The 20,252-nt window shown below is 44.2% G+C and overlaps 1 protein-coding gene and 1 long non-coding RNA gene across 3 annotated transcripts in view; one reads left to right on the forward strand and one right to left on the reverse strand.

The window, feature by feature from the left end:
• The window catches only part of SLCO3A1 (solute carrier organic anion transporter family member 3A1), a 344,892-nt gene that overhangs the window by 22,648 nt on the left and 301,992 nt on the right, over positions 1-20,252 (reverse strand). For both annotated transcript variants that reach the window (XM_038747216.1, XM_038747215.1), the window contains exons 5-7: positions 15,210-15,374; positions 6,696-6,894; positions 4,267-4,405 (exon numbers count right to left, since the gene is read on the reverse strand). In XM_038747216.1, coding sequence (XP_038603144.1) covers positions 4,267-4,405; positions 6,696-6,894; positions 15,210-15,374 — 503 coding nt within the window. The remainder of the gene's footprint in view (positions 1-4,266; positions 4,406-6,695; positions 6,895-15,209; positions 15,375-20,252) is intronic.
• On the forward strand, positions 1,116-18,177 carry LOC119928713. Its single transcript, XR_005451103.1, has 3 exons — positions 1,116-1,195; positions 2,195-2,287; positions 17,987-18,177. It is a non-coding gene; the product is annotated as an uncharacterized LOC119928713 (long non-coding RNA).

The raw sequence follows: 20,252 nt of genomic DNA on the forward strand, positions 1-20,252 counted from the left end.
AAGAAATACAATTGAATACATGAATGAAGTGGCAGAGCCAGAATTGGAAACCAGGTGCTCTGACTCCCAGGCCATGCTCTCTCCAATAGCCCACGTGACTTCCCAATTAGAACATTCCGATTTTCTAAATGGAATCTCCATGTCCGGCCAAGATATCTAACACAAAGCCTTCAGGAAGCAGGGATCTTCAGATACTCAGCCACGCTGGAATTGTACCGCAAACAGGAAAAAACCAAAGGGAAACAAAAGAGAGTCAAGATCCAAATACAAGCTAAAAGAGGGCCAGAGAAGGAAGATTGAAAGTAGCCCGGTCAGTTAGAGGTGCTAAACATCACAAGCTTGAAAATCAAGCACGGTGGAGGCTGGTGAATGGGTCTACAGGCCACTTGACTGTCTTCTTGCTGGCAGTCTGGTGGTCCTAAAACCTATTCAAGCAGGGCAGAACCAGTTCAAGCTTGGTGCAGGGTCTGGAGGGTCGGGGGGACTTTAGCAAAGCCAAAGGCCACCAAAGACTACCCTGTTGGCATGCCTCTAAAAGGTGGCTCCCATTTCTGGCCAGAGGGCAGAGTCAGTGGTCACCAACTAGGGTGGCCACAGATCTGACCTGGTTAAAAGCTGAGCTATCCCCAGTCTGATACCGCATTGGGCACCTTTAGTTCTCTTTTTTTATTTTTAAACTCCCACGTTCCTGCCAGCCCTGCTCCTTTCACTCCACCCAGGGGTTCAGAAGCGATGCTGTACGACAGGGACTTGGGAGGGAAAATATAGTGCTAAATTATGACATTTTATTGAATTACATCCTTAATGAAACGTTGGTAACCTGTGTGCTTCCAGGCTGGCAATGGGAAGTCTGGCATTTCCTAGTGCCACCAATGGCCACTCAGAACTACCGATGGGACTCAAAAACATTGAGCACTCCTATGTCGAACCCTGCTCCTTCAAATCCAAACAGGGGATAGTCTGTCAGGTATAAAACTAAGCAAACAGACATGATTCCAATGGCCCCGGGGCTGGTGTGAGGAGTGGAGAGGGCTGTGACAGTTGTTGTCATGGAAACCATGACCGTCACTGCAGTTTCCTCTCGAGGGTCCTTCTCCCTCGGCTGCCTCAGAGTCTGACATGGTGCCCTGCCCTGGGAACCTCGCTATCCCTAACACTTGAGACTGGCTCTCACTTGTCCTTTGCTCTTGAAGGGGTGAGTTGACAGCGTTCTCCCTCCTATATCTATTCCAATTAGCCTTTCCTCAGGCTGGAGAAAGCGTGCCCCTCTGGAGAGTGTTGGGGAAAAATAAATCATTGGACTCGAAGCTGGGGAGTCTTAATGCAATACAGTTTTGCAAATAAAGGGGGGGAAAGCAGATCGGGGTAATTGGATTCTGCTGCTTTGCTGTTTCAGCAACTGAAAGCAGTCACTATACCCAGTTAGGCTTTTATTTAATCAGACCCTCCAAACATGCAAGATCAGGAAAAATGCCACCCCCATCCCCCAATATTTTTTTTTTGGTCGGTGAATTTTTGAAACAGAGACTTTAGTCTCAGGACAGCACTATATATTGAGTCAATTTAATTCCGGCAACAAGACAATAACAAAGACTAATTTACAATATAATTCTTCCGATATTAAAATTTTAATGGAATTGTTGTCACGGAAAATCATAACGTGAGTGTTTTTATTCAAGTCAATGCTCGATCCTTTTTCTTTCATTTTCAGTCACCTAAAAAATTGCTTTTTAATCAAATCTTAAAATCACTTTCCCCCCACCCTCTCATCCATCTTCCTTGTTGGGAAATGTTAATAAAGGAAGCAATGCAAAGGTTAAATAATCAAAAAGCTTAATTAAAATAAAATAGAAACAAATCAGCTCTATTTCTTCCTTTTCTGATTCAGGATGTCATTGCTTTGTCATTCCCCTCCCCAGTTGGCTAGCAATAGAACAACCAACCAATCAATCAATCAATCACATTTATTGAACACTTACTATGTACAGAACACTGTACTAAGTGCCTCTGAGAGTACAATGTAACAGAATTGATAGACACATTTCCTGACTACAAGGATAGAACCAAGGATAGGACCAGTGTTTTGCATCCAATTATGTGATGATTGTCCTTTTTGACATCCATTCTATTGAATTATAGTGTAGCCATTTTATATTCCTAACTTTTACCTCTACATTTTTAACTCTTCCTCTAGTAGGTCATCATGAGTCTCCGGTCCCTAAATTGAACAAATTCCTCTGGAGTTTCTTCATGTTTCCCACCTGCATAAGTCTCTTCTGGTAACAAGGTAAGATTTCATTTCAATATTAATCCACTTGACTGTAAAATCCCTGGGGGCGAGAACTGTGTCTTTTGGTTATAGTGCACTCTACCAAACACTAATTACTGTCTTCTACACTTAACAGGCACTCAATAGACACCATTAATAGATTGATTGATTGATAGATGGATAAGTTCATATGCATACCACTTGGTATAGGAAGATGTGTTTCCTTTAACCTTTTCAAACGTTAGTGAGTTATCCCTTTGCTCTGGTGGTGTGGGATCTGGTAAATAGCAATTCTGGTTGACCCTACCCAGACCCATCATGGTTTTATGAAGGTCTACATCGTCCCCAGGCTTATTATGGAAGTTGCTCTCTCTCTCCCCGATGACCTTGTTTGCCCTTCTCTGTACTTTCTACCACCCTAGTGTGTCCTTCTTTAAAACAGTGCTATAGTTCAGGTATATCTGCACCACAATTTTATAGTGACCAAACTCTCCCTTTTGTTTTTGTTTTTATGTTCCTCCTATTGCTGCCTAGCATTTATTGATCTTCTTAGACTCTGCCCCACATCAAAGTAGTGATGAGGAGAAAAGAGTGATTATAAAGAACAAGGAGGAGAGGAGGAGGGGAGGGGAAATAAGGAGAGGAAAGGTTTATCCTCTCCTCTCAGGAGAAACAGGTGGGGAAATCAATCAATGAATCAATCAATCAGTGGTATTTATTGAGCACTTACTACGTGCAGAGCACTGGATTAAGTGCTTGGGAGAGTACAACAGAATTAGCAGATATGTTCCCGGCCCATAATGAACTCACTATCCAGAGAATAAGGATGGATCTGACGATGATAAATTCTCCCAAGAATGAACAACAAGCCTTTGTACTGAAACTTTAGGACTTAGAATTTACACGGAGGAACAGAATATAGTGCTAGTGATTTATGCAATGCTTCTCACAATCACTTAAACCTGCCAATCACGTTCCTACTATTTAACCCTTTCCTTTCAGCATTGGAATAAAGCAGAGGTCGAGATAGGAGGCCCAATGGCTATTTTATCTTTGGCTAGCATTATCTTCGAACTGAAGGACAGCTCTAAGAGTAGATTCAATCTATTCTATGTCACCAAGCTTAGGGATATTATAGGGGTTGTGGAAGGTTTTGAAGGACAGATCTATTCTTGGAAAAGCTAGGGTGGTTTTCCCAGACTTAAGTCCAGCAGTGGCAGGTGGGAACCAGGAAAAGAGGATGTCCTTTATTTGCCTGTGGATAGCCCTGAGGTAGGTGACAGGAATAATATTTATTGCAGAGGCAAGGCTGAGTGAAACAGGGACAAGAAATTAATTCTGCTCCACTCCCCCTCCCTGCCAACAACCCTAAACCAGGGGAGTTACGGAAAGTGCCTTATAGGGCAAAGGAAGAGAGGAAAATCTTGAAGAGGGCCCACAGCCGGAGGCTGGAACCTCTAGTATCGATGAAGACAACAAGGGGACAGAGGAAACCAGTAAAAAAGATTGCAAATGCCACAGCCCCCAAATCTACCATCTAATTTAAGTTGCTTGAAGGCAGGGATCATGTTTACCACTTTATTGTATTGTACTCCCCTCCAAGCACTTAATACAGTACTCTGTACACAGTAAGTGTCCAATAAATACCACTGATTGATCGGCTGATTGGTAAATAGCTCCCATTGCATTTTTGGGCTACAGATATCAGCGTAAGTTCTTCTAAGTTATCTGGATCCTGGATAAAGACTATTCTTAAAACCTGAATAGTATTTCCATCCCCTTGAGGAAGCTCCTAATTAAAAGAGAATGGTAGTTGGGGAAAATTATCCAAAAGAGACACTTTTAAATGCATTTTTTCTATTCTTGGAGAAGGTGATTCTTAGGTCAGGAGTCAGGCCACCCTAGTCACTTCAATTCCCAGACAGCTTCCCATTCTGGACTCTTTCCCCATCCCTCCCATCGCCATTCCCCCTCACTGGAGAATAAACCACAATTACCGTGCTGTTGCAGCCAGCAAAGCAGGCAGACAGATAGGTGATCCCGTCGGCTCCACAAACTGGCGTGAAGGAATCGGTTTGGCATTCACAGTTATTATTGCATGGGGAATACGGGTTCAGGGCTACACCAGGTGTTGAACTGGAAGAGAGAGAAAAAAACAAAGCCCCAAGTAATCCAGCTAGTTTCCGCAAGAAAATGAACATGTTCATTCGGTCCATGAATATTTGGGCATCTACTGCAAACAATGAATTGGTGAGAAGAGGGTGTGGGGAGGAGGTCAAAGTCCTCTTTTTCTCCATCCTTCCTTCTTTCCTGTGAAGAACTAGATTCAAGGAACCCTTGTCTGCCCTCTCCTTGGAAGGAGCCTTGCCTTTCAGACCTTTAGGGGGCAGTACCCTCCATGGGCATGTCCTAATGCTCCTCCCCTGGACAGGCATAAACTTGTTCAGTCCCCACCCAGAGGGACTAACCTACTCTCAGAGAATAATTTTAGGTCCTAGGTGAGTTGCACCCAACAAACATCTCCATCGCAAGTCAAAAACAGTTCTGTAAAAGCCAAAGGGAAGGAATGGGGGCACTGACTTAGGGTGTTGCCACCTCCAGGAAGTCCAGTCATGGAAAAGGACATTCTAGAGGGCTGTGAAGAGATCAGAGATACAAGGAAAAACCCTTGTCAGAGTCCAGGAGAACATTGTCAACAATGACGCGGATCTGACCTGTTCAGACAAAGCAATCGCATACGTCGCATCAAAACTCTGGCTGCTACTGTCAGCAACTTGAGGGAAGGGTCACCTCCCTTCTCTAACACCAACCTACTCATTTTCCCTTTCTCTAGCTTCATCAACCATCTACCCCCTCCTCACTTCCTCCTTATTACCCAGAACTCTGTCTCCCTTCACATCCAGCAGACCAAGCAATGAAGCCCTTCTGAGATCACATCTCCTGCAGAAGGTCTTCCCTGACTTATATCTCCTCCCTACAACATATTCCCTGAAGACTGTAAGCCTACTGTGGGCAGGGATCGTGTCTTCCAACTATTGTACTGTAATTTCCCAAGTGCTTAGTACAGTGCTCTGCACACAGTAAGCACTCAATAAATACCACTGACTGAGTGATTGATGGATGAACTGGCTATCTGAAGAGACAAAAAATCCTAGACTTTAGAGAGCGCTCCACAGTCACAATTATTTTACAGCTTCATCTGTGTGGTGGGATTTGTATGCTTTTTCTTATTTTCTTCCCTATGTGTATTATATTTTTATGCATATCAGTTATGCCCAGGGGGAGAAGAAATGAGCCGATAGAAAATAACTAACAAATAAAGATATGATACACCTGCACCCTCAGTACTGTCTTCTGTTAGTAGGAAGGGGATGTGATCAGTCACATGAACAGGTTCACCATAGCTCTGGAAGGGTGGTAGAGCCCAAGGTGATTAATGTAGTGCCAAGCACTACACATAGCACTGGGGTAGATAAAATATGTGGTCCTTGTCTTATTTGGACAAACAGTTTAAGTAGGAACAAGAACAGATAATTGAATCCTCCTTTTACAAATGAGAAAACGGAGGCCCAGAGAAGTTATATGACTTGCCCAAGGTCACACAGGAGGCAAGTGGTAGAGCCAGGATTAAAACTCAAGTTCTCTGTCTTCCACAGCCTCTGGGGCCCAAGACCTCCGAACCATGGACAAAAATGAACGGCATTGGACTAGGGCCCGATTACATTAAAGCGCAGCCTAACCTCACCCAAAAGATTGGGACCTGCAAGAATAGTGGGCAAGTGCTATTTGATTGAAAGCACAGGTTGAAACAAGCAAGTCAGAAGTCCAATCAGTTTATAGGTAAAGATTTGTTTGTTTACCCATTTGAGGTCAAATTCCCATGCAAAGTCATTTACTGGGAACTGCTCCTGACTGCCATTTTACATCTCAGAGAAGTAGAGAAAACGGAGTGGGCTAGTGAGCATGGGCCATGATAATGCCTTTTGATGTTGTTCTCTGTTGTTATGATTGGGGATGGGGTTCTGCTTCAAAGACTTGAGTAGCTGCTCTCTACACCATCAGATAACACCATCAGATAGGTAAGAATAATAAGAATCACTGAGGGATTTGTTAAGCACTAACTATGTGCCAAGTACTGTACCAAGTGCTGGGGTAGATACAAGATAATCAAATCCCAAATGGGGCTCTCAATCAAAGAGGGAGGGAAAACAGGTCTTAAATCTCCATTTTACAGAGGAGGAAACAGAGGCACAGCAAAGTCAAGTGGCTAGCCCAAGGTTACACCACAAGGTGAGTGGCAGAGCCAGGATTAGAACATAGACCCCTAACTCCCAATCCCATGTTTTTTCCATTAGGCCATGCTGACTCCCTTAGATTTTCTCTTCCCCATGGGACACCACCCTGTCCATGTTCCCCCAGTACTCACTTGTTTCCATAGGGAACAGTAACCCCAGCCACAGGCCCTGTGTCACAGCCCAGGAACAGGAAAGAGACGTAACAAGCCGTGGACACCAAGTTAACTAACATGGCCATTCGAATGGCTCCTAGAGCAGAAAGACTGAGCTTCTTCACGAGGAGGCCTCCCAAGAAGATCCCCAGACACGCACATGGAATAGCAGTCATGCCTAGAAGGGAAAGAAAGGATCAGAGATTGTTTCTGGAGGAACTAGAAAGCTGACAGTCAGGGCATATGAGCCCCAAAGAACAAATATATTTCTCCAGAAATAGTTTACGCTTAATGACAAGAGTTCCAGTGATGGAGCTAACACATTATAATGTACCAACCATAGCAAAGAGGTGATTCATTCAATTCTTCAGACTTCATTAAAAGATCCTAGAATTTACAAGTCCACTTTTAAAATAAAAAAACAACAACTCCATTTACTCCATAAGACATGAGATACATACTTAGACTTTGAGTCTCAGGTGGAAGGAGAACTGTTCCAACCTGATTATCCTGTATCTGCCCCAGTGCTTAGTACAGTGCTTGGTATAGAATAATTATGGTACTTGGTAAGCATTTTCTATGTGCCAAGTACTGTGCACTTAACAAGTACAATAACTGTGATAATAATAATGATGATAATAATAATCAAATAATGATAATAAGTGAATCCAGAATGATTGCTCACTCGATGAATAGTTTTTCTCTCTGGGAGATTAGTGATCTGCAAGGCTGCAGAACCAACTTTGTTATTTTCCTAGATTGTCTATCAGATTACCTTTTCATGTTTTATGTAAGGGTTGATATTTCCTGTTGTAGCCTATCAATTTCTAAAACCAGGTACTGGAGTTGTTTTTCTTGCTTTTGAGAGACATCAACCCATAGTATTTACTGAATACCTACTCTCTGCTAAGCATTCGAGTAAGTAAAATTATTGGAAAAGACACAGTCCCTGTCTTACAGGAGTTTCCAATTGAATGGCTGAGATAGAGTACAAATTACTTAGAAGAGGAAAATAATAATGGAAAGGTAGGTAGGTGAACAAATATCTAAATAGTAGAATATGTAAACTGATACGGTTCTAGACTGTGAGCCCGTTGTTTGGTAGGGACCGTCTCTATATGTTGCCAACTTGTACTTCGCAAGTGCTTAGTACAGTGCTCTGCACACAGTAAGCGCTCAATAAATATGATTGAATGAATGAATGAATGAATATGGGAACAAGTGATACAGGCTGCTATGTGTGCATAATTGTTGAGATGATAATTGAGAGGGCAATTGAGGGGGTGGGAGCCGACGAGAAGAAAAATTGATCAAGAAATGCCTCCTATAGAAGGTAGTATTTCAAGAAAGCTTTGAAAGGGGGAGGAACTGTGGTCGGGTGGAGATGAAGTCAGAGAGAATTTCAGTCAGGAAGAAGGGTGGTGATCTAAGGGCGGAAGGTGGAAGAGAAGAGAACAACAGAGCAAAATTAGCTTGGAAGAAACAAAGAATGCAAGCTGGGTTATTGTGGGGGAAGAGCTGACAGAGCAGCTCTTAAGGCAGTGGTCAAGAGCTTTTGCTTGATACAGATTGGAATGCTTATCTACTGAAAGTTGAGAAATGGGGAGATGTGTGCATAGCTACATTTTAGAAAACTTATCAGGGAAGCAGAGTGAAGGATAGACTAGAGAGGGGAAACACTGAAGGCAAGAAGAGCAGTCAGTGAGGTGGTTGAGATGGAAGTCTGTAACAAGCATATGGATCAGGGTGGCTGTGGAGATGGAGAGGAAGAGCTGGATCCAGAACATGCCAGGGTACCAAAACTGACAGGATTTAGCAAATAAATAATATAAAGATAATGACTGTGGTATTTGTTAAGCGCTATGTTCCAGGCACTGTACTAAGCCCTGGAATAGGTACAAGATAATCAGATTGGACACAGTCCCTGGTCCACATAGGGCTCACAGTTGTAGTTTGAGAAGTGACTTTCCCAAGGTCTCACAGCAGAAAAGTGGTGGAACCAGGGTTAGAACACAGGCCCTTCTGACTCCCATGTGCATGGTCTATACAACAGGCCACACTGCTTCTGTGAGAACTGAAGGGGAACAATGGGTCTAGGATAATACCAAGAATCAAGGCTTATGGGACAGAGAGGATAGTACACTTTAGTCTACCAACTCCATTTTAATATATTCTCCCAAATAGTATAGTGCTCTGTCCACAGTAAGCAGTCAGTAAATAGCACTGATTCATTAAATAATTTTTGCTGGCAATTGCAATGGGGAAGTTGGGTGGAGAGTTGGCTTGGGTGTTAATATGAGATAGATTGAGCTAGAGGTGCCGGCTGCAAAGCCATCTATCTGTAGGCTAGAGGAAATGTGAGATTGTAGTGATCCATGTAAGAAATTCCCAGCTCACTCATCTGCTACCCCTTGCAGTAGGAGAATCAATCGGCTGCAGGCTGAGGCCTTGATCAATCAATCAATCAATGGTATTTACTGAGTACTTACTGTGTGCAAAGTGCTGTACTAAGCATTTGGGAGAGTACAAGATAATAGAGTGGGTAGACATGTTCCCTGCTCACAATGAGTTTAGAGTCTAGAGGGGGAGACAAACATTAAAATAAGTTATGGATATGTATATAAGTGCTGTGGGGCTGAGGGTGGGGTAAATAAAATGTACAAATCCAAGTGCGAGGATGATGCAGCAGGGAGAGGGAGTAGGAGAAATGAGGGTTAGTTGGGGAAGGCTTCTTGTGGGAGATGTGATTTTAATAACGTTTGAAGGTAGGTAGATCTCTGTGCAGGTCTGGATGGCTTCTGGAGAAGTGGCTTCCACAACTCTGTCACCACAAGAAATGGCAAAACAGAGGGCGATTAGGAGAACTCCTTGAGAAATCTTGGTCGACGTTGCTTTTCTAAGCCTCCTGTTTTCATTCATTCATTCATTCAATTGTATTTACTGAGCACTTACTGTATGCACAGCACTGTATTAAGCGCTTGGGAAGTACAAGTCGGCAACATATAGAGATGGTCCCTACCCAACAACAGGCTCACAGTCTAGAGGGGGGAGACAGACAATAAAACAAAACAAGTAGATTGGTGTCAAAATCATCAGAACAAATAGAATTATAGCTATATGCACATCATTAACAAAATCGAATAGTAAATATGTACAAGTAAAATAAATAGAGTAATAAATCTGTACAAATATATACAAGTGCTGTGGGGAGGGAAGGAAGTAGGGCGGGGGGGATGGAGAGGAGGAGAGGAAAAAGGAGGCTCAGGCTAGGAAGTCCTCCTGGAGGAGGTGAGCTCTCAGTAGGACTTTGAAGGGTGGAAGAGAGCTAGCTTGGTGGATGTGCGGAGGGAGGGCATTCCAGGCCAGGGGGAAGACATGTGCTGGGGGTCGATGGTGGGACAGGCGAGAATGAGGTACAGTGAGGAGGTTAGCGGCAGAGGAGCGGAGGGTGCGGGCTGGGCTGTAGAAGGAGAGAAGGGAGGTGAGGTAGGAGGGGGCGAGATGATGGAGAACCTTGAAGCCGAGAGTGAGGAGTTTTTGCTTGATGCGTAGGTTGACTGGTAGCCACTGGAGATTTTTGAGGAGGGGAGTAACATGCCCAGAGAGTTTCTGCACAAAGACCATCCAGGCAGCAGCGTGAAATATAGACTGAAGTGGGGAGAGACAGGTGGATGGGATATCAGAGAGGAGGCTGTTGCAGTAATCCAGTAGGGATAGGATGAGAGACTGAACCAGCAAGGTAGAGGTTTGGATGGAGTGGAAAGGGCAGATCTTGGCGGTGTTGTGGAGGTGAGACTGGCAGGTTTGGGTGACAGATTGGATGTGTGGGGTGAACGAGAGAGCGGAGTCGAGGATGACACCAAGGTTGCAAGCTAGTGAGACAGGAAGGATTGTAGCGCCGTCTACAGTGCCAGAAAAGTCAGGGAGAGGACAGGGTTTGGGAGGGAAGATAAGGAGTTCAGTCTTGGACATACTGAATTTTAGATGGCGGGCAGACATCCAGATTCCAGGTTCCATTTAACAAATACCACAATTATTATTCCAACTTGTACTTCCCAAGCGCTTAGTACAGTGCTCTGCACACAGTAAGTGCTCAATAAATATGATTGAATGAATGAATGAATGAATGAATGAATCCAGTTGGAGATGTACTGAAGGCAGGAGGAAATGCGAGCCTTGGGGGAGGGAGAGAGAGCAGGGGCAGAGATGTAGATTTGGGTGTTATCAGCATAGAGATGATAGTTGAAGCCCTGGAAGTGAATGAGTTCACCAAGGTAGTGAGTGTAGATAGAGAACAGAAGGGGACCAAGAACTGACTCTTGAGGAACCCCTTCAAGTAAGAGGATGGGACCGGGAGGAGGAACCCACGAAGGAGACTGAGAATGAACAGCAGGGCCTGTTTTCATTCATTCATTCGTTCATTCGTATTTATTGAGCGCTTACGGTGTGCAGAGCACTGTACTAAGCGCTTGGGAAGTACAAGTTGGCAACATATAGAGACAGTCCCTACCCAACAGCGGGCTCACAGTCTAGAAGGGGGAGACAGACAACAAAACAAAGCATATTGACAAAATAAAATAAATAGAATAAATATGTACAAGTAAAATAGAGTAATAAATATGTACAAACATATATACATATATACAGGTGCTGTGGGGAGGGGAAGGAGGTAAGGCGGGGGGATGGGAAGGGGGAGGAAGGGGAGAGGAAGGAGGGGGCTCAGTCTGGGATTCTGGCCCTGCAGTTCTCATTGATAGTTATAATAATAATAATAGAGAAACAGTGTGGCGTAATGGATAGAACATGGACCTGGGAGTCAGTAGGTCCTGGGTTCTAATTCTAGCTCTGCCTTTTATCTGCTGTGTGACCTTGGACAAGTCACTTCATTTTTGTATGCCTCAGTTACCTCATATGTACAATGAGAATTGAGACCCTGAGCCCCACGTGGGACAGAGATTGTGTCCTACCCGACTTGCTTGTAACCACCCCAGTGCTCAGTATAGCAAATGACATGTAGTAAGCATTTAACAAATACCACAATTATTATTATGGAATTTGTTAAGATCTTATTATGTTCCAAGCACTGTACTAAGCTCTGAGGTTGATACAAGATAATCAGGTTCCACACGAGATTCACAGTCTAAGTAAGAGGGAGAACAGGTTTTGTATCCCCATTTTTGCAGATGAAGGAACTGAGGCACAGATAAGTTAAATGACTTGCCCAAGGCCACACAACAGACAAATGGCAGGGCTGGGATTATAACCCGGTTTCTCTGACCCAATGTGCAGGCTCATTACAATAGGCCACATTGCTTCCCTGAGTTATTCTTAAATTCAGATTGGGGGATGATATTCCAATCCACTTTTGCAGAAATCCTAGTACTCTTCCACAGTAGATGGACCAGGGCCAGTTTGAATAAAAAGTTAATGATGAGGACAACTCTTTTATAGTCACTTTCCTATAGGCCCACAGTTACCCTCCTTGATGTATGCACCTTTCTAATACTGGGAGACAGTTACCATAACTCCCCACGAAATTCTGTCCTTGTTTAAGCTAACTTATGCAGCTATAGCTCTTTTAACCTTCCCTCATTAATCAATCCCTTTAGCTCCTTAATCATCTTTGTTTCTCTTCTTTGAACTCTGTCCAATCTGTTGACGACTTTGGGGTTTTGCCCAGTGCTGTGAATGGGGTTTTAGTGCGGCTTGAAAATGTCCCTCTTCTAAACCTGCAAAAGCCATCAACAGGGTCTACTCCCAGACGAATGTGGTATGCTCCAGGGCCCCCACTGCCAGAGAGATCCAGCAACTGGGCTTCCAATTTTCTAGTGAATATGGACTGAAGCTAACCATCAGAGGCAAATGGTTGCCCTGATGGCTGGGATGTTTGGGATTCCGGGAAGAGCCTTTCCCACAAGTTGGGATTGTAAACTCCTTGAGGGCAGGGATCGTGTGTACTTGCTACACTGGGCACTCTGCTGATCCAAACTTGTGGAGAAGCCATGGGTTAAGGGGGAAAGATGAGACTCCTATCTCTGGCCTAGAAGACAATTGGAATTTAAGAGGCAGGGCCTTGTTAAGAATCTATTCCAAATCAATCCAAAAGTAAGAGCTGTTCTCTAGCACGGACGCCTGGCTGTTAACAGCTGAGTTGGACCGGAAGGAAATCAGTATTTAAAGAAGGGAAGGAAGTGGGTCAGGAGGTGATAGACTAAGTTCTTCAGTTCCCGAAGGTTTAAGTGGGAAGAAGTTATATGTGTGTGAGGATAACATAGAAGGGCAGAATGTTTAAATGAAGAGACAAACTCTGCCTTCTATCTCCTGGAGACCTTTGCTGTGTCAGGCAGCAATGGGTTGATTGCCTTGTGCTATTACCTCTCCAGAGCTGAAACCACTTCAATTTGCCTCTGCCCTCCAAAGCCCTGAGCTTGTAGATATTCTGAGTGATTCTCATACCCTCCTTTAGTGCCCATGCCAAGAAGCGCATTAAAAGCTTACAGATGTGCTACAGAGTTGGGTGCTCTCAATATCAGACGCTCCCCAAAATCTCGGGAGAGGGTTTAGATCCTGGAATGGCTTTCCCGAGAAGGATGTGGAATCTCCTCCCCTGGACAGTTTGAAGAATCGAATAGATAACTCTAGCAGGCCCAGGGCCTGAGGCAGAGCTTTGGCTTGGGGACCGTGAAGAAGGGAAATCTCCCTCTGTAGCCTGTTAGGGTAAGTGGGAGAGCAGGGAGCAGTGGAGCAAAGCTCCAGATATTCCTGGGTCTTGGAGTTAGAGTCTTAGAACAACAGGTGCATTGGGAAACACACACTCTTTTCAGGTCCAGGCTCCAAACAATGTACCCAAGTCTGAATTCCATTTCAGGATGGCCCCAAAAATCCACAGACAGACATCAGACCCTGAGAGCAATGCCATTATTGTGTCTAGTCCATTATTCTATCTCCAACACTAACAATGAGGTGCTTGGAGAAAACATATAATGGTGGCCAATTTGTATATCCACCCAGGATTGGATCAACTAAATTTCCCAAACTTTTTCCTCTACATCCATAAACTTTTTTTGTGGTATTTGTTAAGCACTTACCATGAGCCAAGTACTGTACTGAGCATTGGGGAAGATACAGGATAATCAAGTTGGACACAGTCCATGTCCCATATGGAGCTCACAGCCTTAATTCCCCATTATAAGTATGAGGAAACTGAGACACAGAGAAGTTAAGTGACTTGCCCAAGATTACCCAGCTGACAAGTGGCAGAGCAGGGATTAGATCCTCTGACTCTTGACTCCCAGGTCCATGCTCTTTCCACTAGTCCATGCTTAGTCTTGAAGCTTCTTTCTTCAAACTCTTGTCCATGAATTTATCCAAACCTCTCTTGAATCTACTGATATTTCTGGCCTGTGTCACTTCCTGTGGTAATGATTTCCATTAAAATTGTCACTCACTGGATCTTTTCTATACCAGGGCCTGTGGGGCAGCCATCACTGATGTCTCTATGGCAGTTTGACTCTCTGTTGGCTAATAATTCTTTTAGAATGCTGAGTTACAATCATGCGTATAGAAAAAATGACGGGCTAGATGATTCTGAGTGCATGCAAATTTGTGGAAAGGTCCAGGAGGGGTTGATTTCAGCTAAGACGACAACGGATTCCCTCGGTGACCCTGACCAGTTGATAGGACATTAACTCCAGTAATGATCATGATATCTGTTAAGTGCTTACTACTGTTTTACGAAGCAACATGGTATAGTGGATACAGCATGGACCTGGGAGTCCATGAATTGTACCTTCCAAGTGCTTAGTATAGTGCTCTGCACACAGCAGGCGCTCAATAAATACGACTGAATGAAAGAATGAATGAATAAGTCAGAAGGTCATGAGTTCTAATCCTGGCTCCACCACTTGTCTGCTGTGAGACCTTGGTCAAGTCACTTAACTTCTCTGGGCCTCAGTTACCTCATCTGTAAAATGGGGATTGAGACTGTGAACTCCATATGGGATAGCGACTGTGTCCAACCCAATTTGCTTGTATCTACCCCAGGGCTTAGTACAGTGCCTGGCACATAGTAACGGCTTAACAAATACCATAATTATTATTATTACTTATTATTATTTTTATTATGTGCCAAGTGATAAACTAAGTGCTGGGGTAGATGCAAGATAAATCAGGTTGGACACAGTCCCTGTCCCAGATGGGTCTCTGAGTCTAAGAGGAAGGGAGAACAGGCATTAAATCTCCTTTTATCAGATGAGGAAACTGAGGCACAGGGAAGCGAAGTGACTTTCCCAAGATCACAAAGGAGACAAGTGGTAGAGCTGGGATTAGAACTCAGGTCCTCTGACGTCTAGGCCCATGCTGTTTGCACTAGGCCACACTGCTTCTCAAAGTATCTTTCCAGAACCCTCCCATATAAGAGTAAACCTGGTCACTTTCCCTCATCCCCGGCGTGTGAATCGAAGAAATCCCCAGCCCAAGTGTGAGACCACTCACCCAGCAGCTGATTGGCAGAGGAAGTGGTGAGGTTAAACTGCTGCTCCAGGTATTTCCCCAGGAAAGCAGCGAAGCCAGCAACCACAGCAATCTCCATGCAGGCCGCGAGGATGATGCAGGTGAACACAGGGTTAGAGAGCAAGTGCTTCGTCACTCTGGGGATCACTGCAGGAAGTAAAAGGGACCAAAGGGTCAGCTTCCGCTTCTGGGTTTACGTATATTCCTTCATTTATTCATTCAAATCATATTTATCAAGTGCTTACTGTGTGCAGAGCACTGAACTATGCGCTTGGGAGAGAACAGTATAACAATAAACAGACGCATTCCCTGCCCACAGTAAGCTTATGTCTGCCCCTCTGCATCTTCCCTGTCCTCCCCAGCCCCAGGCCTTTCAGCATTCCTTTCTCCAATCTCAAGGGGACAACTGCATCTAAGGACAATTTTGCCACACTTAGTTCACCTTCCAGCACTTGAATCATCCCTCTATAGGCAAGATTGAAAGCCAAGAAGTGCTGCAACCACATTAGCACATTAGGATAATCAAAGGGGGAATTCACTGGTCTTTGGGGTCAGATAATTGGTATAAGGGTAACACTTCCAGCTGCCAGTGGTGGACTGGACCCTTTAAGGAAGTCAATCTGCAAAGGACAAGGGCTGTGGGGGGAGACTGACCTATGGGATCCCCTTGTTGCCATTTCAGTAAACATCCTGTATGTCCCTAAAGTTGAACTATTCAGCAAGTTGGGGAAGGTTTAACCGTGATGAAGCTTAAGGTATCTTCCTGCAGCCAGAGGAAGGGATGTGTCAAACAAATCCCCCTTAACCCTTTGCCTCTTTTTAACAAACTGAAGCATCCTAGTCCTCCTGCCAGCTCACCGAAGGGATTGTTAATTCAGACAAATGAGATTACAGTCTACTAGTTAATACAGTGTCTCAAGGTTGGGGACCCAGTTCTGCCCCGAATATGTCTTTGTTAAGCGTGAAATTGGTCACACCATCTTTAAAATGTTCCTCCATCTTGTGTATCTCTCCACCAACCCCCTGCCCACAATCTCCCTCTAGTCTGAACCTCCCTCCCCCTTAATATTTGGCAACTCTGTTGTATGGTACTGTTCCAAGCACTCAGTAAAGTGCTCAGACATAGTAAACACTCAATAAAAATCATTGATGATGATGATGATGATGACCACAGCTCTCCCTAACTTCAAAGTAAAATCATATGTTTTCCAAGAGGCCGGCCTTGATTAACCCCTGTTTTGCTCCCACTCCCTTCCACGTCATCTCTGCCCTTGGATCTTCAAGAACTTGATTCACACCACCCTGAGCCCCACAGCACTTGTGAAGCAGTGTGGCTCAGTGGAAAGAGCATGGGCTTTGGAGTCAGAGGTCATGGGTTCAAATCCCGGCTCTGCCAACTGTCAGCTGTGTGACTGTGGGCAAGTCACAACTTCTCTATGCCTCAGTTATCTCATATATAAAATGGGGATTAAGACTGTGAGCTCCCCTTGGGACAACCTGATCACCTTGTAACCTCTCCAGTGCTTAGAACAGTGGTTTGCACATGGTAAGTGCTTAATAAATGCCATCATTATTATTACATAGCCATAATTTTTTATGTATATTAATGTCTCTTTTTCTCTCTCTTCTCCTCTCCCCGCTACCTAAACTGTGAGCTCCTTGTGGACAGGGAACATGTCTACCAACTCAATTGTATTGTAATCTCCCAAGTGCTTAGAACAGAGCTCTGCACAGTAAGCAATCAATAAATACCACTGATTGATTGATTTTGACACTCCCAATATCCCCCTTACCCTTTTCTAGATTGGGGTCAAGCTTATAGGACTTGGGGACAGCCTAATTAACAAATGCAAAATCTTGTTAATACATCACACGGTACATTTTCTACTTCAATGGACATTTTAATTATTTCAGAGATAACTCAGCTTCAGCAGGAAGGATTCCTCATTGAGCTGGAAGCCTGCCTGCTTTTGTCTCAATACCTAGTGACTAATTTCTCCCTGAATGAGATGGGAAAATCATTAAGTTGGAGGCTCATCTGAGTGAAGGGCTGGTGAGGCTTCAGTGGGTTTTGTTTGCATTACATTTTTTTCCCCTCTCACTGAAGGTATTACAGACCCAGAGATGACAGATTTCACCCAAGCGGACCTCTTGTTTCTTTTTATTTTTCCCTGGTTTCATTTCATTTTTTTCCAAGTTTAATTGCATTGCCTGGGCTCATACAAGGTGCATTTTCAGGGCCCAGCTCAACCTTTATGAGTTCTATTCAGAAAGAGATATAATTAGCTTGATTCTTGGGCCATTCTGGCATTTCCAGTCCTTTCATTCCAAAATATTTTCAATGCCCCTACAATCCTCACTTCCTAAGGATGGAGGAAGCATAATGAGGTGAGAGAAGACATAGCATCTGAAGAAACACCGAACGGTGAACCAACCCCTCATCAAACCAAGTAACCACCTGCTACCTCTCTCAGTCATTTGTGAGCCTCCTACTGATTCGGATTTCTTAGAAGATGGTTGGGGAGGGAAAGGGGATGGTAAGGGGTAAGGCAAACTTGAAATTTGCCTGACGGATCCAGCTGAGTCTTAAACATCCATAAAAAATGTCAACGAGAGCCGACGCTCAAAAATTCTGAGATAGAGTGCTCAAATATTGAGGTGAGGGGTGGGATGGGATGGGCGAGAGTCAGCTGTTACAGGGATAAGTCTCCTTTTTTGATTTACAAACGCCTTCTAAAACCCCATCTGTTTGAAATAAGCTTTAGATTTTTCAGGTTCTCTGCGTTCCAGATGCAAGGGCAGAGGCCAGCCTGGAGAAGGAGTACTGTGGGATTCGGGTCCTTCTGAAGGAGTTCAACAGCTAGGCAACCAACAGCCCCACAAGGATGAGGTTTGATAGTGAATCCTTTCTTCGAGTGGTAGAAAACAACCAAATGAAGGTCAAGAAAGATGCCAGGAATCTTGCATAAATTAAATAAACATTCTCGTATCTGAACTGATGCTTCCTGAGAGCCTTCCCAACACCCTGCATAGTAATTGGATAAGCCCCTATTATGTGCTCATTGAGGGCAAGGAATGTGTCTGTTTATTATTGTATTGTACTCTCCAAAGAACTTACTACAGTGCTCTGCAAACAGTAAGTGCTCAATATATACGATTGAATCGATGAATGAATGAATATGCTAAGTACGGTGCTAAATGCTAGGGAAGATGCAATATAATCAGATCAGACACATTCCCTGTCGTACATTGGACCCCCCCCCCCGCCCCCCGCATTCTAAGGGGGTTAGGAAACAGATATTGAATTATTTTTCAAATGAATTTAAATGGGGAAGACAAAGTTAAGTGACAGAGCCAGGATTAGAACCCAGGTCAGCTGACTCCTAGCCCTGAGCTCCAAGGTAGTTCTGTCCCTACCTAAGATTATTAATTTTTATGCCAGCTCCTGGGACCTATATCTAATGCCACCAGCCTATAGAATGTAGTGAATGGTGGGAGAGCTATCCAAGGCCAGGGGCCACAGGAAGGTACCATATCAGCAGAGTTTAAGGGACCAGTGAGAAAGACTTATTTATTTAGGATTTCAACAACAAGACTTTCATTTGAAAGGGAGTTATATCATTTGACTCGCAAATAACTCTACCTCACCAGAATTCTTGGTCAAAACATCTTCAGGGGACAGGTGGAGCCCATAGTGCTTTAGGAGTGCTGGGACTCCTGGCTTGCTCCTGTGGCTGGCTCATCCCTTGGTGTCATCCCAACATCCTGTTTTGGGCTGCTCTACCCCATGCAGGGAAGCAGCATGGCTCAGTGGAAAAAGCATGGGCTTGAGAGTCAGAGGTCATGGGTTCAAATTCCAGCTCCACCACTTGTCAGCTGTGTGACTTTGGGCAAGCCACTTAACTTCTCTGTGTCTCAGTTACCTCATCTGTAAAATGGGGATTAAGACTGTGAGTCCCAGGTGGGACAACCTGATCACCTTGTATCCCCCCCAGCGCTTAGAACAGTGCTTTGCACACAGTAAGCGCTTAACAGATACCACCATTATTATTATTATTATTATTGTCCCTTCATGAAGGGAAGCAGCATAGTGTAATGGGTAGAGCATGGGCCTGGGAGTCAGAAGGTCATGAGTTCTAATCCCGGATCCGCCACTTGTCTGCTGTGTGACCCTGAGCAAGTCACTTCAGTTCTCTGGGCCTCAGTTCCCTCATTTGTAAAATGGGGATTGAGAGTGTGAGCCCCAAGTGGGACAGGATCTGGGTCCAACCCGATTTGCCGGTATCCACCCCAGCACTTAGTACAGTGCCTAACACATAGTAAGAGCTTAACAAATGACATTATTATTATTATTATTGTTCAACATCTTCTGCTGGATGTCTCCATCTCCTGGTATCACCCCAGTGTCCTCTGCTGGGCTACTCCATTCCTTAGTGTCATCTTCACATACCCTGTGGGCTGGCCCATCCCTGGTGTTACCCCAACATCCTCTGTTGGGATGCTCCATCCCTTTGATATCAACCAAACCTTCAGAATGATCTCCCCAGGCTGGACAAGCCTATCCCAATCACACTGCAGGACCTACAACCTTTTGTTGTTGTTGTTTTATGCTGTCGAGTCATGTCCGACCCATAGCGACGCCATGGAGACATCGCTCCCAGAACACCCCACTTCCTTCTTCAATTGTTCTGGTACTGTATCCATAGAGTTTTCTTGGTAAAAACAACATATTACCCTTTCAGAAATGCAGAAGGAACCATCAAATGATCCCTCCAACTTTCTTTATTCAAATTCTTTGAGAACTTAAGCCTGTAACTTATTATGCAATGATTTCCTCGCCTTGGTCAATTTTAACCTCACAGGAGACAAATCCTTACCTAAACACTTCCCCTCATTTTGATCTGCCACAACAGCCTGGGATAATCAAATATCTTAGTAAAAAATGATGATGATAATAATTATTATTATGGTATTTGTTTATTGCTTACTATGTGACAGGCACTGCTACTAATCACTGGGGTGGAT

This window comes from Tachyglossus aculeatus, chromosome 5 (genome assembly GCF_015852505.1).
Source record: "Tachyglossus aculeatus isolate mTacAcu1 chromosome 5, mTacAcu1.pri, whole genome shotgun sequence".
In the NCBI taxonomy this organism is placed as follows: domain Eukaryota; kingdom Metazoa; phylum Chordata; class Mammalia; order Monotremata; family Tachyglossidae; genus Tachyglossus; species Tachyglossus aculeatus.